At 43.7% G+C, this 23,214-nt stretch overlaps 1 protein-coding gene across 4 annotated transcripts in view; it reads left to right on the plus strand.

Annotated features, from left to right (window-relative positions):
- kirrel3b (kirre like nephrin family adhesion molecule 3b) overlaps nt 1-23,214 on the plus strand; it is a 146,631-nt gene that overhangs the window by 97,432 nt on the left and 25,985 nt on the right. For 3 of the 4 annotated variants that reach the window (XM_049001574.1, XM_049001576.1, XM_049001577.1), the window contains exons 3-5: nt 5,511-5,660; nt 16,053-16,222; nt 22,175-22,322. In XM_049001574.1, the coding sequence (XP_048857531.1) occupies nt 5,511-5,660; nt 16,053-16,222; nt 22,175-22,322 (468 nt within the window). The remainder of the gene's footprint in view (nt 1-5,510; nt 5,661-16,052; nt 16,223-22,174; nt 22,323-23,214) is intronic. The other variant, XM_049001575.1, reaches the window with a different exon arrangement.

The raw sequence follows: 23,214 nt of genomic DNA on the forward strand, positions 1-23,214 counted from the left end.
AGTAGACCTGTGACTTACAGTAAGAGCCAGAACAGGTGTGGGTACTAAGGGAACTGGGAGAGAGAAGGGTAAAGGCTAGGCCAGGATAGTCAAAGGCTATTCAAGAGGGGGCAGGATGAGGGTCATTCAGACCTCCACCTGGACGAAGGCAAGAGCATGGGACATCTTCACCTCACATGGGACATCTACACCTCACATTCTGGGAATACTCTTCCCCTAATGCTTCTTCTCCACTCCCACCTCTCTCCATGGTGCTGAACTGTACGTTCCACAGCTCCTACCTCCCCTCCACCTCTCTCCATGGTGCTGAACTGTACGTTCCACAGCTCCTACTTCTCCACTGCTGTACAAGGTGCTGAACCTGCTGCTCTTGCCTCAAAGCATGGCACAGGAGCTAGAGGAGGCCTTACAGTCCAACATCCATTCAATACCCTCTCATGATATATATGTAGATTTGGGATACTATGATATGTATTTACTTTGCAAAGCAACTGAACTTATTTACAACTCTGATATAAATGAATTTCCAGCAAAGTGCCATAATAAGCTAGGCGAGGGCACAATGGCTTTTAGTGAAGTCCTTGAGTCTAACTATTCAGTCAGCAGTGCTACAAAACTCCAAATTATCATTCATTGCTTCATTGGATCCCATTCACTTTAATAGACCATGAAGTACCCCTCATTTTCCCATTGAGGGGAGAGTTACTGTCTATTACTGCCCTATGCGTTTTATATTCCCACATATCACTTTTAATCTCTGATCCTGGTGAAATTACATAGTAAAAACATTAAACAAGGGTCACGGCAAAGAATTGGTAATGTTGGTGTTCATCAGGTGGAAGATTAATGTCGAGGTCAGACTCTACCAGACAGCGGGGAGTTTGGGACGAGAGAGAAGAAAACTATCCTCTGACCAGTGCCCTTTGTTGGGCCTGATCTCGTAGCGTTGCCCATGAAATGGGACCCAGATGTAAAGTCGGGGGAAAAAAATGGTCCAGAGAGGTTGTGTGAGGTCAGCTTTCAGTTTAATGGTGGTGAGATCAAACTTAACTGCAGTCAGTAAATAACATTAATGGCCATCGGATCTGTGTAACACGCCCTGGTTTATGTCACTGCTGGTGAATCAATCGGCCCACTGAAAAATCTATTAGCATTTAACGTGGGGGGAGATGGTTATTTTTCTGACAGGGCTGGGATATTAATTGTTATACTCCGGAAAGCTTTTCCACTGGTGTTCAAATGTCAGTTTTTTGTGTCCATAGCGATCGCCGCGATGCCATTGGCTGGGTGAGCCTGCAGATTAATCTGCACCAGTCTGATCATGTCAAACTGACGCTCAGTGGATGCGCTGAACTTGGGAGAAATTTTAGGAAAGGTACAAGATCAAAGAGATATCTTTGGTCTTATATCTGCCGCTTCGCAAATCCTCCGCTGGCCAAACTAAATCTGTATTTATTCCATTTTATGGATTAAGCTGAGATGCCCGTACTGGATTTGTTTAATTATTGATGTATTTAGCTTGGATTTCTATCCTGACCCATCGCGGAATTTACCTGCAGGGATCGCATTTCGGCACGAAGAGCCCTTGACCTCATCACGTTAAATTAAGATTTTTTTTCCATTTGCTCTCAGCAAGAGCAATGCAAAACTGGAATATGTTCATCAGTAGTCATTTTACCAAAACTAGTAAATACTTCTGGGATTCAACCCGGATCGTAGGCTATGGTCTCTGTAGTGTTGTCTCTGTAGGTCAGGACCAATGCACGAAGCACTGGATCGATGAACGGTCTTGCTGTCCAATGCTAACTCTGATATACCGCACGGCCTGTGGGGTGAGAAACAGGGATTTCCTTCGGGCGATTCGGATTCCGTGTACGATGTGGCGTACCGACGTTCCCGCTGCCCACCGAGACGCTGCGATGTAGCACAGAGATCAGGCGAAAAAAGTGCGAGAAGTGAAGCACTGATGCAAGGCCATTCAGCGGCAAACCTTTAGAGAAGCCGAACAATGAGACAGCGCTTTGCCCAATAAGTGTTTTTGATTTTCATCTTGAGGGCTCCTGAAGGGTACCGTTAAAGCTGTTCTAATCAAACGCAGCCTTTCCTGAACTCCCACGGAGAAATTCCCTGTGCTTAAGAGCCCACGGTGTAAATTCCCCTAATAGATATTTAAAGTGCTTTACAACCAGTGGATTTTATCCCTCCTGTAAAGTACTGTAAAATAAACCACTCTCCATCTTATTAAACTATAAATTTCATACCGTTTGTCACCAAAGCATATTTCAATATTCCGTGTCCATGTGCGCAGTATCAATAAAAATAATTTGTGGGTCTGGTGCAGGGAGGTTTCCATCTAGAGTTTATATTACTTTTATTACAATATCTCTGTTTGCCAGGGAACAACTGACAGCTCGTTGCTGCTTCAAATAGAATATCTGACTGATTGTGATCTGAGGCTCCTCATGGTACCAGTGACCTTCTTCTGTGGCTCTGGACGTGTAGTTAAGCTGACGATATCTTGGGAGAGCGATCGCTCGATGGCAGGGCACTCAGTTGTCCATTTTTCACAATTCAAATGACAGCAGAGGTAAAAATAATGTAGAGGTGGGGTGTTGGGGGGCTGTCTCCCAAAGGAGTATTGCCCAGAGATGAGGTGGGTGCTTTTGAGTGAGGGAGTGGTCTTGAATGTAATACACAGTGAACACACACACATTTTATATATATATATATATGGTGGTGCAGTGGTTAGCACTGTTGCCTCACACCTCTGGGACCCGGGTTCGAGTCTCCGCCTGGGTCACATGTGTGCAGAGTTTGCATGTTCTCCCCATGTCGTCGTGGGGTTTCCTCCAGGTACTCTGGTTTCCCCCCACAGTCGAAAAACATGCTGAGACTAATTGGAGTTGCTAAATTGTCCGTAGGTGTGCATGTGTAAAGTGAATGGTGTGCGAGTGTGCCCTGCGATGGCATTATATATGCTATTCCGAGTATTGGTTACATTTCACCACCAGCTCAATTAATTAAAAAAATTAAATTAGTAAAAAACAAAAAGTCAATTAGGTATTGACTGGCCGTTGAAGGTATTACTCATACAAAGTCAATGAAAAGCACATGGGTGTGTTGGATGGTTACTGCATCTCCTGGGATGATTTTCAGGGCAAGTTTTGAAATGGCTACGTTAAGATAATTTGTGAGATGTATATTTTTACGGCAACATGTAGATCTTTCAAAGATTTTCAGTGAATTTGTTTGAAGTCCCTGAAGGGATCTGTGCGAAAAAAATAAAATGCTCTTATTTTTGCGTTCGCACGCAAAAGTTTTCTTGTACGCACACGAAAGTAACATTTCATTTTTTTGCACGGGTCCCTTCAGGTGCCCTATACTTTTGCACAGTACTCTATAGTTATAATTAACGAGTTGCAGATAATGTCCATACCCCGAGCCTCCCAGTCTTCACCTTCTTGATTTTCTTTTCTTTATCCTATGTATCTGTTATGGGCATGATGAAGATGTCATGTGGGATTTGGGTTAAACCTTTTCTCTACTGGTTTCCTAGTTGCGTACATATAGTTTTGTAAGCATTGTGTCCGTTTGATGCTGATTAAATTTTGGGGGCTATGGGTGAAAATATCTCAATGTCCTACTGATGTCGTTCAACACTCACTTGCGCATTCGTCCATCTTTTTTCCCTTTCGATATTGCTTCTTATTGATTTTTCTTCTCATTTTAATTAAATTTCCGAACAGTATACTTCTCTTGGTCTCACTATGTTTTTCCCGGTTGGATTATGTCATTGAGGTTATATATAGCTTTGAGTCATTTTGAATGTTTTTAATTAGAGGAGGATTAAGAGACCGAAAGTTCAAGTCAATTGATAGCTGTGGCTAATTGTGATTCGTACTCTTGCTTTTACTGACGTTCCATTCTCCTCACATGAAATGCCATTTTTCAGTCCAGTAATACAGTTTCAGCGACCTACCATATAGCAGGAGGAGGCATTTCAGGCTCAGTCATCTAATGCTACGATTCCCGCTTTCTGTTCACAAAGCAGTCAAACTCAGAGTCGGAAAACACAGCCTTCTGAAGCACTATCTATTTGAGGTGAGGGTGGTTATTTTCAGGATTGGAGTGACACACTCAGGTCATTTATTCTGCCATCTGCGGCTCCCGGTGACAGCTATCTGTTCAGAATTAATTTTATGCTGAAAAGTGACTGTGTTATTATAGTTTGTATTAAAGATACTTCTAATAACAGTCTGATCAAAGATGCATTCTAATTCTATTCTAAATAGCCATATTCAGCATATGCCATTTACAGCTCTGGAGAAATTTAAGAGACCACACTGTAGGAACATTTATATTTTCACTTATTTCCCACTTTACGGGTATGTGTATGTGTAAAATGTAATTTCTTTTTGCAAACTCCATCCCGGCTCATCCCTGCTTCTCATTGATGGGCTTCTTCTTGTTTTCCGTGTCTTCCAGGGCTGCATTGGAGTCCTAGCAGTTCTAACTAACTGTCTTAGCAGTGCACTGCACACCACTTAACATTTCTCATTCTTTTTGAAGGTTACTTGAGGTCATCCTCCGGTTTATGAAGCTCTGCCAGACAATTGACGGTCATCTCTGGCATTAGAAAATTACTTCTGCCCTTTACCTGGCTGGTTTTTGGTTATTGCCAGTACTACCTTAGAAACTTTTAACCTAGAAGCAACCTGCCTCGCAGTGTAACGTTCTGCCAGTAGAAACCAGATTAAACCAGAAAATTAAGAATGCAGTTTTTTTTTTTATCAGAAAGTAGCACCTTAATTTTTTCCCAGAGCTGTATATGTACAGATCAATAGTTAGAATGACCTGTAGAAATCACTGGGTTCAGAATACTTAAGTGTCTTGGAGTGTCCTGCCATTGGGAAAATGCCGTATTGGTCACAAATTGGCATCCCTAGTTTATCTGTTCGAGTAGGAGCTGCTCTGTTTTGTTAAACCTTGTGTTCATTTGACTTTTCCTTCGTGTAGCACTTTCAAAATCCCTCTACTGTCTTTTCGGCCCAAATCTCCAAAGACAACTGCATTCTTAGCGCAGTCATTCTTAACGCAGCTATTCTGTCTGAGAGCATGTGTAGGCCTGTTTGTTTCCTTTACCAGTGGGCTAAAGGTGAAGGTCATGCTGGAAAGGTGTTCCTCCACCGTGCAGCCAACAGGATCTCACCAAAATGAGCCACCATCACCTACTTCTCTATAGTGTCTGTAGTGTGGAAAGAAGACAGGTAGCAGCAGAATGTATATTTTTTCAGTGTGCTTCTGATGGAATTAAAAAAAAGGGTGATTCTCGATTCCAGAAGAAAAATGAAGTTACTGGTTTGTAAAGAAGGAACTTTGTAGAAGCCTTAGCTGATCACCCGCGGGAGATGTTAGCCTCAGCTTAATATACCACTGAGGGTGATCGATGATAATGGTGGCCAGAGAACCTAAGGGTGACCTTGTGATACATGTCTGGTTTCGTATTCCAGGCTACCCCCGTTACTCGGTGATCGGAGACCACGGATCTGGAGAGCACCACCTCCGCATCCAGCGGGTGGAGCTGATGGATGACGCGGTCTTCGAGTGCCAAGCCATACAAGCCGCCATGAGGTCGAGGCCCGCTCGTCTCACTGTGCTCGGTGAGCCGCCCTACGCACGCCTCATCACCGAGAGTTTCACTGAAGTGGACACGCTCACTCTCAGCACACACAAGCAAGCCACACCGTCTTGCACAGCGTTGGAAACTGACCTTCAACATTCATTCTTATGAATGTTTTTCCTTTCAAAGTAACCATATCAAGTGTCAGAATTTTAAACGCACCCTGGTTTATCAATCTTTAATGACTGACTGTAGACACTGCTAGCAATAAAATCATTGCTAACCTCAGTTTTCTCAAAACCTTTTGATTACCCTTGCTTTATGATCCTGTATCTTTGACGGAATTTTCACCATTCAACTGATCGCAAATTCCTCAGCTGATATTCCTGATTTTTCATGTCCATCTCTCCCTCACTTATAGTCCTCATTTTTTCCCGCGCTCCCTCTCCTACAACGTTACCAACATGCCCGCAGAGCAGTCGTCTTTGGAATTCAGCCTTCTCTTCTATCATTATCTATTCCACATCGTGGTTCTGTACTTGCCCTGACCCCCTCCTCTGCGTCGTCGCCCCCCCCCCCCATCTCTCTTCTCTGCAGATCAGGTCAGGAGGTTAAGTGACAGAGCTTGGTAAGCCAAGTAGAAAGACAGGGAGATCCATGCAGGGGATTGTCCTCTCTACAAGTGAGCGGGCTGCTGTATTGATTCCCTCTAATGAAAAGTGAAACTAACGATCTTTAGCTAGGGAGGCCAGTCATGGGAGGAAAAACGGAGGAAGAGAAATTGAGACCCAAAGTAATTCACGTCAGCTCTCACCCTAGTTGGGGGGAGGCTAGCCGATTATCATAAATTACTATACTGTTGCTGTTGTGTGTTGATTCATCTACTTCCCTTTATGCTTCCTGAATTCCTGAGCCTCGTAACATTTCTGACAGCCCCTCCCTGATTTGTACTTGATTGATTAAGCCCTGATTTAATTACATTGTTTTGGATCTGGTGAAAAATTCCAGAATATTACCATTAATCCATTTCCTTTGCTAAAACAACAAAGGTTGTTCTTTTTCCATCAGTTCATTGTCCCATCACTCACCTGGAACATTAGTCAAGAAGTGACTAAGAGGCAAGGGAAAAGGTTAGTGATTTAAGGTTCATTAAGATTACTAATTATAAATACAGGGGTGCTGTTTGTGTTTATTTTGTTTTGGCCACTTAAGCAAGACAGATTGCTGTTCAGGTTTCTATGCAGCACCCTTCCTTTCCACTGGATTCCAAGAAAAAAAGGATTTCAGGAGTTCTCTAGCTGTGATGTAATTAATATTCTGCCGATGTGGCGATAGCCCCTCTCTGCTGTCAATACTGATGAGATGCTTATTGATTATTAAATATTCTGGGTGAATCACAGTGCAGTCTTGTTCCTGTGTACTTAATGATATCCAGGTAAACCCCCTTAGCCTAACCATCCGCGAACCTGAGATGTTTTAACCAGCAGCCTGTTGCTGGGAGATGGTGGGAAGGTTTTGAATTTCTTAATCCTTGTTTTAGTGTTTCAGCTCTTGCTTTGTGAAGACAGATTTGTAAGTTTCCCATTGTTACACCTGCTATTTTTGTAAAAAAGGAAAAGGTCCTTAAGAAGTAATTCCGTCTTTAAAAGAATTTTACAAAACAAAGGTAATTATTCACATTCTTACCGTTAAAATTATTCTTTTTTAAGATTCATATTTTTTTTTTTTTTTTTTTGCCATTTTACCCCGTGGTCACGAACATCTCTGGAAAGCATGAAGCCTCTGTCTCCGTGTTTGCCACCGTCTCAACTAGCACAACAAACTGTTTTTTTTTCTTTTTTCTTATGAATAGTGTTTGTAGGATGTTCGTTATTTTGAGTCAGGCACAGTAGGCCGAAAAGGACTCCAAAAGACCCCAAAAATTATCAGTCGTCTTTGAACCTGTTGAATAGCACTAGAGCTTGTGTCTCCCCCTGGTGGTGGGAGTGTTGAATTACGATTCTGTGCAGGTAAGAGAAAGATATGAAACAAGGAGCCCTGGGGACTAATTATTCCCCATCCAGTACAGTAGCAAAGCCTGTAAACGTGAGCTTTGAAGTGCCAGAGGTGACAGATTGACCTGCAGTGTCCTGAGATCCAGAGTAAGCCAGAGTGTGGACAGTTGTTTCTCTTCATTACTATTTAACTGGACACAGACAGCCCTAACAGATCTGCTTCTCCACAGGTGACCCCGTTGTTGATCTCACTTGTTTCGACACCTGGAGAGTTCTTAAAGAGACAGTGTCCATTTCCATAATTTGCTTATGCGCGGCTTTTAAGTTTACCCCCCTCCAGATTTTGTGTTAATTCCCGGCGTAGCCATAATCTTTACTGATACCAGTGCTCAACGAGATGAAAGGCAACATTAAAAGCATGCAAAGTAATACAGCATGTTGTAATACATACATAAGCAATCAATTGTAATTGAGCTTTCCAAATGGCTCATTAGATAATATTTACTTTGCGACAGATTAACTCTGAAAGAAACTGATGGGTCAGATCTCTTTCCTTTTTCGCTCAATGTCAAGCTTAATACTAATTAGAGTGACGCAGCAATGAGAAGATTATGTTTCACTGCAATGAAATTAATGACTGAATACACCGGGTGTTCCTGCCTGCCGGAGTACCCGAGACACATGCCTTTCTCACTAACAAAACGGTCTCCAGTTATTTGCATTATTTCCCTGTTGCATGGCAGGAAATGCTAATTCAACTCGGCACTCCTTCATCTAGAACCGTGTCTCTCTTTCGAGGATCCGGGCTAACGCAAATCGACCTCACGTTAATCCCAGAACTGGATTTTTCTCAGGAATCTCTGCACAATCTGTTGTCCATCTAGCCGGCTGTCGATGGACTCCGAAGCACAGAAAGGTGGCAAAGTGCGGAGTGCACAGGTCGGGGGTCCTAACACCAAAGTGGGTGTGGCCTCGGTGCTCAAGCACAGCCTGCTACTGCCTGATCGATTTCAGCCATGTTTTTCTCGTCCTTGTTTGTACAGCGTGTTCTCTGCACACCTCTTCAGCCTACTTGATGCATGGTGACAACAGTGGTCACCATTATCTACCTGAAGAGATAAAGGAATGCTGCCCCCACTCAATGTCCCTAGAGAGGGTGGGGAAAATTGTATGGATTGTTTGATAATTGATATGACAATACGGTCCCGTATTGGTTCAAAATGGGACACGGCATTTTATTTTTCAGTAGGGGACGATCCTGTATAATATGAGACGGGTAGCGACTTCAGCGAGAGCGGAAGGCCACAATTTTTATTACTTTTAGTTCTGCCCTGAAAATATCGTAGTTGTGACTAAGTCAAGATGGCCCCTTAAGCTGCTAATGATTGTTCCTTTTTGCAAAAAAGAAAAGTCTAATTTCTTAAGTCTAGACACTTTACTGGTTCGTGAATAAAGACTATTTGTTACTTAGTTATGTTTGCTACACTTTTGTTATGCTTTACAAAGTTGAGGCTGATCCAGGAAGAGAACCACAGATCAACACTGCTGAAAATAAACATTTCTGCTGCTCTTGAAGCCCTAACACAAAAACCGAAGGACAGCTTTGAGCTGTCTGAATTGAAGTTGTTTGTTGTCTCCAAGCCTCATAAAAGCGTCTGAAGGAACAAGCCATCTATGGTAACTGCTCTCCATCAAGGTCGGTGAAGGTATGAAGAGTGATGTTCCTTCTTAGCTTGACCCTGGAAAAGCCATCAGATATAAAAGTTCCTAATGAAGCAATATAACAAAACATCTATCTTCGTATAAATAAATAAACAAAAGGAGAAAGACGCGAATGTGTCAGACAAGGCGTAGATGTTGTTTTTCAACCAGCTTTCAGAAGGTCTTCAGGTGAAAAATGGTAGCTTTAATTATTACTTGGGAACAATGAAAAAGTTAATAGAAAGAATGCAGAAATACACTAATACCATGATGGTCTCATCCCCTTTTCACTTTTCATATCATTATTTTTTGTCGTCCTGCTCTCGTTCTAGAGTCTTGCCTGCTGTACAGCCATTTACAACCTTACTATACAGAACATAGCACTGCAACATTCCGGAAAATGATGGTCATTCTTAAAAGAGCCTCAACCAGCAAGCCACCACAACATACACCCTTTACAAAAGTCAGTTTATCCCATTCGCCTTAAATGGAGTTTGTTTAAAAATCCACACCAGACCACCCCATTATCTTTTAATTTTATCTAAGGAAAAATTTATGTGGTATTAATAATGTAACAAAAATAAATCCTATTTTTTGTGGGGTGATCCAGTCTTACTGAAAATAGTTTTTTTTTTAAATGGCTTTCACTTATTTGGAGCGAACTATGGCAGAGTAAACTCAAATGAATGTAAAAAAAAAAACCATAGCTATCCATTTGATGTGTGATTTTTTTTTTCATCTAACATGGCAAAAACATAATTATAGAAGGACTTATTTATGAAGAACAGCTACAAGCGCAAGAACAAAGAATAATGGAGAAGTAGGGATGTGTGAAGGCTCAGGATACAGAGGAATGGTGTGGCAAAGAAACAGGGCGATGGATATAGGAAATGCTGTAAGTATCAAAGACTTGCCCCATTTCATAAGTGGCTTAAATATAGTCAGCTAGCCTGACTAGGGAAGCAGAGATCAAGGGCATCATGGGTCTTCCAGGCCTGCAGGGGGCGACTTTCACTGGGCGGCTTGCTTGGCCTGTGATGGAATCGGCCCCAGGGTGCTGTCAGGTGCTTCAAACTGTCATTGGATGGTTGTTGTATGCGCGTGTGATTTCTAGGTTCCTCATCGCTCCACTGTCGCCAGGACATTGTAGATGTTTTTCCTTGTATTGTGTCTCAAGAGTGGATCAGTTGAATATTTGGGAATAAAGGACGGCCATTGGTCTTGGACTTTGTATGTGCTGGTGGAAGGTTAAAAAAAAGGTTCATTCTTACTCATCAGTGACCCTGTGATGGTGGCATGCTCTCTGTGAATCCATTATTACGTAACAGTACTAAAGGTACTATCTACACACATTTTTTTGAAAGTAGGTTGTGCCATCCTGCCGGACGCGATGTCGTCGGAGAGAGACTGGCATGCCTGGTTTCCTCTCCCCCTTCTTGGCGCACAGCTGCATCAACACTTACCCCCCACCCCTTTAATAGCTTGGGGAGCAAGCTGCTGACAGACCCCCAAAGTTAGCAGGGAATCCATCCTGCAGAAGGCAAAAAACAAAAAAAAAAACAAAGCATTAAAAACCTACGGCAAACATTGTCATTTATCCACCCGGTTAACCTACTTATACTCTGCCAGTCCCGCTGGTTTGGACGTGACTAGCTAGTCCAGGGGTTACAGAAGGCCTCACTTCATCTCTGTGGTATGATTTTGGCTGTTTTGTTTTCCATGCCATCTCAGCTAGAAATTACGCTACATCGATGCCTTTTTTCCTCCCTCCCTTATCTGACACAGCTATTGCATTTCCATTTTACCTCAGGCTGCTCTAATTAACTCTAGGGGACATTGCTTACCCAAACGGATGGGATGAGATGATGCAGCTCGTGAAAAACACACTCCCCCCCCCCCCCACCCCTCCTATTCCATCCAACGGTGACCCAGGGTACATAAGAGATTAGTCACAACACCTGCGATGACTGTTATCAAAAACGCCAGAGGGACGGAGTGGCCATTATTTCGCAAGAAACATCTCCGTAGAAGGACTCCGTCAGCACAGTCTTGTCACTCCACGGGACAAAGGCTGTACCTGAAAATAACCGACTTAATCTCCTCCCGAACTTATGCTGAGGGAAGAATTAACTGAGATGATTAAAGTTTGGGATTCAAAGACCTCACCTTATGTTCACCTTATTTGAGTAAAACCCAGATTAGTATGTTCCTTCTGTTTTTCTCCCCCAGGACAAAATGACCTTGTGCCTTCAAAACACATGAGGACTGAACTTAAGACAAAATTTTTGTGTCTTTGTGTGCGCTTGTGTCTTCCATTTATTGGAGACAGAGGTGCTAGTTCAAAGAAACGATGCATGTGCAAATAGGGCAAGCTGAAGTCAGGAGAGAGATTCCTGCTTAGCTGGCCACTAATTGAAGACAAGCGATCAATCTGCTCCTCAGCCCGGCTCCTGAGAAATCTATGCGGTGGCAGAAGAGGACCACTAATTTGTTGCCATTAAGGTCACTCGCATTTGCAAACAGGGACGTGCTGGTGATGACTGCTGAGTTGAAAAGCCTGTCCTCGGTTACTGTACTGCTCTTCACGACACTGAGGAAGGCTGACAGCACGGAGGAATATTTTATGAGGCTACAAAGTATAGTAACTACACTTCCTAAATATCTCTGCACATTTTGGTCTGTATAGATCACATTAGTCCACCATCTGTCGTACAGAGGCTTGTCAAAAGTATTGTTCAAAACTGGTCCAAAACCTCTTGGACAAAAGCTAAGCCCAGTGAACCCCAGTGTGGTTCAGCAGGTTAGGATGATGTGCCTGTGATCAGAAGATAGCTGATTCAAATCGTGTGATTAGCCACATCAGCAGGCCCCTGAGCAAGACTCTTAACCCCTATTTGTTCCAAGGACTTTCTGAATCTGCTTCCCCAAGAATAAGTTTGTCTCTTTAGATAAAAGTGTCTGATAAATTAAATGTAATGACCTGACCAACGCTCATTGCACTTAGTCTTTTTCTAGCCAAATAGTGGTGAACTTTCTGAATAGGGAACCTGCATATTGAGGATCCTTTTTGACTAAAGAGCTCTGTTGGCCCTTGGAGTTGGCGTAGCTTGGAAGTTTCACAGGAGTACTGACCCGGCAAGCGTCTGGCTGGACCGGAGCTGTGAGAGTAATACAGGCAGCTGGAAAACAGGCACACCAAGTCGAATCTGTCGGTCTTCACTTATTGCCTACTCGTGGTTTGTTTTCCCGTAATTGACAGATCTACAGATCACCAGGTGATGGCGATGGACTCTCCTTATCATGCTAATGAGGACAGTCCCTTGCATATCTTGCATAAGGGCAATCTGGATGCATGTAAGGGACCTCAGCGGATACAGGTATCCCAGAAATAGAAAAGAAAGATTGTCATATGTTTAAGCACTTTACAAGGGTTGTCATGAGGTTTTTGATGTCCATTAGGAGAAATGTAGCTATCAGCCTCATATTTTAGATGATCCTCACAACCCACCTCCCTATTTTACTAAGATTAGACAAGTCAGTACCATGTAGCTGGGTAGAGGACACATTTAAGGATATCAAGATCCTCGCAGTGTCAGCGGAGAAGCTTCTCTCAGCTTAACTTCGCCATTATTTTATGTGTCATGTCACCTTTATTTATTCAGCACATTTAAAAGACAACAGGTATCAGCCAAGTTGCTGCACAATTAAAACGACTACGGTAAGACAAACATTTAAACGATTTAAGAGACCGTAAGTAATGTGAAACTGAGATTAAAACAAAGAGTAAAAGCCAAAGTTATCAGTAATTTAAGACAGAAGGTAACAGAAATGAGTGCCAGATTAAAGGCAGTTAGGAAAAAAATGAGTCCCTATGAGTCCCTATATTCCTACAATATCACATTTTGTTACACTGACCGTACAAAGACCAAAGAGAATATTGCCCGCAGGCATTAAAATGTGGCTCATGCATATTCAGGGTATCAACGCCCGAGCTCAGCTCTGATGAGTCAGACGTGGCAGTTGGGCGTGTGTTTCCATGGTGTCCACTGTCTGCTTGTTTGACAACTCATGTTACGGGAGATGGATTTGATTAATGATGCTCCTACAGATGGTGATTTATCTTATATACCATTTTTCACCCAAGCAGAGTGGATTGACTGGGACATTTCCACATAGCCTGGACTCGGTTTCTTTGTCTGGACAATGTCGACTGCTTCTGAATCATACTCCTTCAAGTCTATAGTTTTGGGGTTACTAGCTATGTATTTGCTTAGCTGACATTTCCTTATCTAACATTGGAAATTCTTGCTCAGGTGATTATATATTTGTGGATATTGAAGTATTCTATATGTAGATCCATAGTGGTGTGTAATATATATGTGTGTGTGAATGGCAAAAAGTTATCACAGTACAGCACAGGAACCTTTGGAACTAGCACAGCTCTCTAAAGTCGAAGGAGAATCTTATAGAAGACCCTGTCACGGGAGACTGTCCAATGGAAGCTCTTCATACGTTGGCCTTGGATAGTAACGGCACAGCTTCAAAAGATCGGGGGAGTAAACAGAACTGCCACTATCCAAACATGATGTACAGCTAAGACTGGCTGTAGAGAACTTCCCCAGGATCAACTCCCCAGTTTTAGCAACTGGTTATGATACTCTGAGCTGAAACTCACCACCCTCGAGTTCTTCAGTGAGGAAGATGATGTAGAGAATCGGAAAACTTATCCATCAGCCCATTTATGCAAAGAGGATGACAGTCGTACTCTGCTTTACCCTGGGAAACACAAGGCATCAGGTGTGCTATGAAATAAATACAACTTCTGGGCACTGAGGGGGGGGGTAACATGCCTTTGGAATATGGGAGTCAGTGTTCACCTACGTGCGGAGAACGAGGCAAACCACGGAGCCAGACCATGTTTTAGATTCGGGCCTTAATCTCAGGGGCTGGATGCTGCCGGCTTGGCCACCGAGAAAAAATCCACATAGATAGCAAAGCAAATAAATGATTAAAGTCGCGCTTGGGGAGGTGGGAAACCGAGGCAGTGGTGATTCACCGGCTGTGAGTCACTGCACATTGTTGGATAACGTGGCGAGAACTCGAGCTGGACCGGAACCAGAGAAGTGGTCCACGGCCGAGCGACGATTCCAGACAGAGCATAAGCTAACGCTCCGCTAGTTTGTCACCAGTACCAAATACAATTATTTTTAATTGCTTGTTCTGAAAAGACAGGATGTGGGTGGAACTGGGAGGCCTATTTACTAAAATTAGACCAGGTCTTTATCCCATTTACCCCGGAACTAACTGGTAGCTATAAAAATAACGTGGGCATGTGACACACGTCATTTTGAGCCTGCAAACGCAGGAGATACCTGGAACTAGCATCCAGATTTTCAAAAGAGAGAAGGTCCACATAGAGAAGACTATGGAGAAGAGAAATCTAATGGATTTTTCAATGGAGCAAAAGTCAAATCTCATTAAATCAAATGAAACTAAATGGGAAAAAAAATCATTATTAGTTTGCCTAACACAAAGTTGTATCCAAATAAATACCACAGGGTACTTCCAGAAAGATATTAGCTACTTATTGGCTACTGTACTTACTATACGACTACTATTGTTCCTCATTGTAGCCAGGGAATATGAAAGTGTTTCTAAGAGTATTTCACTCGAACTAGCTACTCTTAGCTGGCTGGCTAAACGCTCCCGGGAAGCATCCCATGGCTTTTTATCAAACTACACAGCAAGATTCCAAGGTTTTTTGACTCAAGCAGCCAATCATAAAAGGGTTTATTTAGAGCCGAGACTCATATGTCTCTGTGCCTTGATACCCCGCATCCAAATGCACATTTTCCATGTGCATCCATTGGGGATAAATAATGTGAAATCAGGCTAAGGCCTTGACTGCGAATCAGGCCTGCTCTTATATCCGCTATCATGCTCTCCTCTGCATCTCTTCCTATCTCCGTCACGTCTCTCTTGCTTGTGGTCTTTTTCTTCTCATCACGTTGTCTTTCTGATGCCTGCCCTTCTCTTCGATGGACTCTACCCCCATATTTTGAAATCTTTCGCTATTCGATCTATGCCCCCCCCCCCGCCCCCCGCCACGCACACACACACGTACCCTCCCTACCATCACCACTCACGTCCTCGCTTGTGGATTTACCAGCTGTTCACTGCCTTTGATTTTTTTTTCTTGCCCCAGATCTTCCGTGTAATGAGCTGCAAGCCCAATCAATAATTCACCTCCAGTTTGAATAAAACCGGGGTGATGGGTGCTTGTTTAAGAGAAGAATGTAATCAGTGCCATTCAGGGAGCTTGTCCTTTGCCGCCGCAACTTGTCGCTGCTCCTGGCTTGCGATGAGGGGTCCCCGCATCCCCCATCATGCACCATGCATCACAGGCACAGAGCTGCTGTCGTGTACAAGAGGCATATCTGTGCTACAGCGTAGCTACCGTTCAGCATCCCACCCCCCAGCACTTTCATTGCTGTCTGTTCATGTTATGCAGCCAGGCAAATGCACCAAGCCTGCCGCCTGAGCTCTCCTGTCTGCCGTATAACCCTCAGAAGTATCCTCTACACTCTGACCAGCATAGGCAGGGTGCTTGACTTCTCCTCGCAGGACTTGCTTTGTCTCTCTCTGACTCGTGTATGTGACAGACTTTCTACTTCTGGTCGGGCTCAGGATGAGGTGTGACAGTCCTTTGCAATCTCCCCCCCCCACTCTTCCTGCAGTTCCTCCTGAGGATCCGGTGATAAGCGGCGGCCCTGTGGTGAGCCTGCGTGCGGGCGATCCGCTTAACCTGACTTGCCACGCCGACAACGCCAAACCCTCGGCCTCCATCATCTGGATCCGCAACGGGGAGGTCCTTAACGGGGCCATGTACTCCAAGGTAGGAACCCAGGTGTGTGCAGAAACTGTGCCGGCCATGATGCAGGCACCAGGTAACTGATCGTTAGCATAACCGAAGAGCAAATTTTCAAAACTCTCTCATTCCATTTTTGTTTGTTTTTGAGATAAAATGGACTGAGTGACTCTGATGCCTTGGTACCCTGTTCTGTGTTTTTCCCTACTTTTCACCCATAACTACTTGGGTAGACTCTGCAGCCCCATGACCCTGCATAGGATAAGTAGGTATGGAAAATGTATGGATGAAGTTTTGGAAATATGCTTTTCAATTAACAAAATTTTTTGCAACGGACACGGTGTTCTAAAATATTAATTTCCTAAATAAACATCAGAACTGTACTTTTATTAGATTTGTCAAGAAAAATTCTGACAGGAAGTGAAGTTTTTTTCCTCCACCTAAGTTGTTACATGGACAGAAATTTTGCCACCAAGGAATGTATATAAATGTCATGGATTAGATTAGCATCACACCCACAAATGTAAATCAGCTCCTCTAATTAAGTAAAAGCCGAGCCACAAAGGTCAATCATCTGTATGCTCCAGACGAGTCCTCCCCGGCATTCGCCGCGATACTCTCTTCTAACCCAGACCCCTGAAGATCGGGGTCCTTCTCCCGCCTTATCTGGAGATGTTTGCACTCTTCACCTGGCAATGTGCGCTACACAAACAAGCAAGTGGAAGGTGGCCATTACTCTGTCCCATCTCAGGATTAATCTCCCCCATTTTCCTTATCGCCCTTCCCAGCACCTCTTTCCAGCAGCCTTGGCATGTGTGGAATGTAGCCGCTGTACGAAATGAAAAGTGAGAGGGTGTCATTCCTAATACTTCTGTGAGGAGGGGCGGCACAGGACCCACGCAGTGATCTCTGCATGGCGCAGAAACAGCCGCGTCGCGCTGCACTCGGTTATTGATGTGCTCGCGTACAGTACTCCTTTGTCAATGTTGGGCTGGTACGGCATGTTTGAAGACGGTTTCCCTCTGGTGTACAAGGCACCAAATCCTCTCTAAGAGCAGAGACTTTAAAACAGGCTCTCTGACATAACTGATGGTCGCTTTGAACATGTGACCTCCGCGGAAGCTAAGGACAGGCCAAACCCGTGACCATCTTTAAGGTTTTAACGTACAATGTCACACTCATTGATTCAAGGATTCAAAGCTTTCTTAAACGATTACAGCTCTATTGCCATTTGTACGACTACAAGTAAAATGAACTATCTCCCTGCAGACTCAAACAGCATTTGATGAAGAACAGTAAATAACAGAATAGCGAATAATCACATATGTATGTAAGGCATGTCTGTTGGAGTTCCTCTTCTGCCACTGTCCACATGGCGGATGTATGTGGAGACAATTAAACCCAAGCATTGTGGAGGCCTCTATTATCTACATTCACCCAATGCACTTGATTAAAAAATAATTATTTTGTCTGAATAATGGAAGCCGAGCACTTGGAAGGATAATTGACTACCCTTAAAGGCCTTCTTCAATTGATAATGAGAACAAATGAGAACAGATGTTGCAGAGTGAAAGTGTTTCTCTGATGGGTCATTTGGAACAAAGGGTGGGACTGAACTGCACCACATTCTTAGGTCACTGCTGTCCTGGGACCGTCTGATATCCCATTCAGGGGCGATTCTAGGATGTTTTTGAAGGTGGGAGGCATAATAGGGACCATAATCCAGATATAGCGGCCAAGATTATTATTAACAAATGACATGTTTTGAATCCCCTGGATGGTCCCCTAACCCTAACTCTATCCCTAACCCTATCCCTAACCCTAACCCTAACCCTATCCATTTTTAACATCACTTGATGCACTGTTCTTCAGTAGTGTGAGTAAATGCCACACATCAACTCTTTAAAGCAGGACGGGCCTGCGGTAAAGATACACCACTTATCTTTTCTCCTTAGATAATGTCACCCCCCCCCCCCCCAATCCCACCGCCACCAAACCTTAAAAGCTAGTTCTTTATCTGTCTCTCAATTTAATTTTCTCCACAGCCTTCATCTCAGTTGCTGTGCAATTAGAGAGATCCATTTTGAATAGTAATTGCTCACAAAGATTTGCTAATTAACTTTTGAAAATACACATATATGACTTTTTTCCACATGTGGGGAGACAGGTAGAGCACAGGGGGGTGCGGCAGAATCTTTTATATGAAATATGCCGCCTTTTCTCTTTATTTCATTATGTATGATTGGTTGCGCAATTTTCTTGAGTTTCTTGCGTCCTCGGATGGTGTTTTTAATTAATTTTTTTTAACTCATCAAGCTAATTAACCTCTCTGGCTTTCTGGTACAGAAATTAAAAGTGGGAGCAGAGAGTAGCTGAAGGAGGCTTTTTGCTAATTGGAGAGCAAAATGGCAGAAGTTAATCCAAAACGGTGGTATTAGGATTAGTCTAATAAATCGCAAAATGTGTCTTTAGTGTCTCAAACAGGAAGTAATGGGATGCCATCATAATTGAGGATTACAGGTGCAGTGAAGCTGCGATTCATTGGCACTGCAGTGGGGACGCTGCCGTTTGAAAGGCAAACGGCGATGCGATTCCATGATTGGAGACTGTGGCTTTTTCCTGTGGTGTTTCAGCCCTGTTATTGTCCACCAACTGAATATTAACGCCATTCAGACACCTCCAAATTATAAGCTCAAATGTATAATTGAGAGCGGAGGTGGAGGGAGAGAACGCCCTCTCAATAGGTTTTGCAGATTCGATAGTGGTGCGCAGGTGAGGGGCCCACCGTCTCTGGAATAGTCCATCACTCCTTCCCTCCGTGTTCTTAATCAAATCGAGCCGGCGTTCAGTGAGCCTGAGAAGTTTAAGCGTCATGCTGTTATTTGGAGTCAATCCAAAGAGGTAATCAAGTATAAAACTGGGGGCTGAACTGTCTTCAGCTTGATAATTCCGAAAATAAATACACTCTCTCTGGGATGGAACTGTACAGTGTCCACTGTGGCCTGCCATACAAATTTTTAGAGGTATTTCAATGCCCCTGTTTTTGTTTTCCCTTCGGATCATTCTTCAAATTTACCCAGTATGTTTAACAGAGCATATGTTTATGTTGTCCACCGCAAATCACTGGCTGTCTAAGGGACACTGCTATTGTCCAGCCTTTTTTCTTTTTTTAAAAAAAAAAACAGACTCTCCACCTCTTGCTCTGTTCACTCATCTCGTGGATCAGAACTGCCACTCACCCTTCACGTTACTCTAGTCCTGTGTTTTTCTTTCAAAAAGCGAAGATGCAGGCGGACACGAAGACGGGCTACATCAGAAATCATCCGCTCGTAATTCCCTGACTCTTTTGGTTTTTTTTGTTCTTTCCTTTTTGTTTTGTGTTTGTTTGTTTGAGACCAAGCCATCGCGATACAGATGAGTTCTGAGCTGTACTGGACCCATGCAAGATTAATGACTTCAGACAGGTCCGAAGCCAATGAGAGAAACAATCCTGGTGGTGTCAGGAAGGATATTACATTGACACATCCCCAGGCTGACAGCTAATAGGTTCTGTGTTAGAGGTGAGCACCGAAGCTTCACGGGAAACGCAGACTTGGAAATTCCATCCCACGCGATTGTTTACTGCCGAGTGCAAGTCAGGGGGATGGCTCCGAAGGAAATTTATACACTTTAAAAATGATCATATACAGCGAGAAGCCATTAGCAGAATGAACAAATCTATTGGCTCGTACATTTTTAACGACGCAGCGGGTTAATTCTTTCTAGCGAAGTGTTCAGCGTTCTAATACGATGACTCAGAAGAGGCTCCCAAATGTGTTTCCACTGAAGGCAACCTATGGCTTGCAAGTAACAAAAAACATCTCTTCATAACTGATAGCTCAAGTCATTCCTGGTTTAACCACATGCCTTTTATCTGGCCATAGTACAACTTTAGGTCAAGGTGAAACATTTATCCAATAGTGATCTGGTTACTCTGTCAGTTGCAGGACTCCATCCAGTGACCTTCCAATCATGGGCCCAGAATCAAAACCTGCAGAAGGATACAACCTCGCCCTGATACATACACAAGGACCCAGAATACCAATTAGGACCCTAATGGGTGTCTGACAATATTCCTGTCATCTTACTTTCCAACACTGCTATACGTCGATACATTTCTGGCAACTGGCTTGTTAGCTGGTGGGATGGTAATTAATGGAGGGTTAGTATTGTATTAAGAGGTCTGATGAGACACATTGAATGCCTAAAGCCTCTGCTGCCTGACATGCCTGTCCAGCTCCATGAAGAAGCACCATGAGCCTGAAGCATCATAAAGCTTAAGCACTGGTCAAACAAAAGCAACCTTTGAGATGTTATATCCATAGAACGTCATTAGGTGTCACTCTTTTTGGTGCATCATGTTGAATATCTCTTTATAATGAGTAAGTAGTAGTATTATATCCCTGTATTTTTGGTCGATTCTGTCTGACGGCAGCACCGGATGCTCAGTGTGGTAATACTCTCACCCCAGTGTTTTGAATCTCACTCTGGACCTGAACATCTAAAGGTTTCCACTAGCATCCTCCCGATTGCTAAAAGTCCAAGTGACAAAGATGAGTGCAAAGCACCATGCTTTACGCCCGCCAGCTCACTTTGACCTGACTGGTTTAACGGCGGTTAAAAGCAGCCATATGAAAGGTGGGTAGACCTTCATTTCCATCTCCCCTCTTCACACGAGGCTGCTAGCGCATTTACTAATGTCGCTAACATTGCTAAGTCAAGTCAAGTCACGGCACTCTTCAGGTGCAATTGAGCTAACAGAGCCGAAGCGGGTATCTGTCACTTGGGCCCCAGCTGGAATAATCACACGCTTCCTGGCATGCTAATATGCATTCATCATTAAAATCATAAAAGTAGGTGGGACAGTAATGGGCTTCCTTACATTTTGGACTGAAGAGCGAGAGAAAAAATGGTGGGGTAATTACTGCTATTACAAGCACGCCGACGATATTCAGAAGCGCGATGAGCGCAATTAGCGCTAAGCTCTCATTGCGATCTCAGGCTTTGGCACGAGCTCCGAGGCTGCAGTACCATCGCAACCTGACATTTGGCGGTACCGAAAATGCGGATCAGAGACTGCCAGGGAATGCAAAGCTAAACGCAATTCGGCCCATTTTTCATTGGCCAAGTGGTTCGGTCGTTGTTAAATTTACGATGCAAACAATACACATTTTTTATTACGATGTGTGTGCATATATATGCATTAAATGTATGAATGCATGACTGAATGTATAAACCTATGATTACTTATATGGAAAATCGGCTTGATCATTTCAGGTAAGAGTTGCCCCTTCGCCGTATAGCGGTGCCTATTGGCTGACTGGGATGAACACGTTTGCTCAATGCATTTCTTTCTACCCTGCAGTTTCGTTTGCCCCCACAGTTCGCGTGTTATGCAATGATGCAATGGGATGTTCTCAACAACCGCCAGGAGGCAGCGGTTCTGAGGCATCAGCAGATCCTTCTATTGACCCCGCAATTGTCCAGAAAGTTCATGTTTATTTATTTGTTTTATTTATTTTTATCGCCTGGGGCTGCCTCGGGTCAGGGTAGCTTGGAGAGAGTTTGTCAGCCGCTGCCGCAGCACTACCTGCAGCTTGGACCGGTTTTTCCACATTCGGGGACCCGGGGGGCATGTCTGCTGCAGGGGCTAGAATGGTAGGGATGGGTTTTACAAATGGAGGCATTTGCTACCAGTTGATACCAGGGATGAGAAGGTGCTGATTTTCCTGGGGGATGTAAGACATGCTTATTTGATGGCAGTCAGCTTCTGAAGTCTCTGGTCAGGAGCTTCAAAGACATTTTGAGACAGATCTGCTGTTGAGTAGACTGGGCGTAGAGGCTTGCATTTATACACTGAGCGAATCACCCGAGGGGCAGGAATCTTTGAGTCTTTGGGCTGAATATTGGCTTCCAATGAGATCCCGTTGTATTTGGTGTCCCCTTCCTCAGACTCTTCGGGACGGGCGGAGGGAGAGCACTGTCAGCACCCTCTACATATCCGCCGCCAACATCGAGAGTGGCCAGCAGATCATCTGCAGGGCCTCCAACAAGGCGGTCCCCAACGGCAAGGAGACCAGTGTCACCATCGACATCCAGCGTGAGTGTGCCATTCCCATCCTCCGAGCACCGCTACCATTATAGAAGAGGCTAACTTGTCTTACCTCACCAGTTCAATGAACAAAGAGCACAATACCATAAAGCTCAGAATAGCTTTGACTGCCTGAATGCCGAGTACAATTTTAAGCATCCGTTTTTTGTTATAATATGGTATAAGTGGCCATATTTTGTTTCCTCAAATGAAAAGCCCTCCATGCTTGTCCCCCTGCCACGAACAGGAGTGTCTGTTAATCGGTTTCTGCTCTACCTTGCTCCCGTTTCCCTTCTTCTTTTATTCCCCTTGTGCCGCAATCAATCTTTCATCTGAAATCTCCTTTTTTTTCCCCCTTACAATCCTCCACAAAATGAGAGAAAATAGGCCCAACACGTAAAGCACCTTCAGCCCCAATTGTCAGAAAATCTTTTCCGATCAAAAACTATTTGCCACAAAGTGAGGGATTTCGAACAAAAGAGGGTTTGCATCACTCGCAGACCCTTCAGCACTATGAAGTATGACTAATATAGCAGAAAATGCTATTTACAGATCCATTACTGTTGACGGCTCCATTCTTTTCATTATGTATACCAAAGGAAGCTCTTTGTAGCGCAGTGGCGTCTAAAACAGGGTCTATGGTCTAAAACTGATTAACAGTAGTTCTTTGCACTCGGAGAGCAAACTTTTATCGCTGTAGCAGGATTTCATCAGCTTGTTTTGATTTGAGACACCCCTTCCCCCTTTCTGGTTTTCCCTGCAGGCAGGTAACTATGTGGACCTCATAGCAGCGACCGAGACCCCCGCTCCAGCGCCTCGCTTTAATTAAGTCATACGCGAAATTAAACGTAATTGAACTTTGATTCAATAGAGCTTGATATTAATTAGTTAAGTCCCAGTG

The sequence above is a fragment of the Brienomyrus brachyistius genome, unplaced genomic scaffold (assembly GCF_023856365.1).
Source record: "Brienomyrus brachyistius isolate T26 unplaced genomic scaffold, BBRACH_0.4 scaffold59, whole genome shotgun sequence".
Taxonomy (NCBI): Eukaryota; Metazoa; Chordata; class Actinopteri; order Osteoglossiformes; family Mormyridae; genus Brienomyrus; species Brienomyrus brachyistius.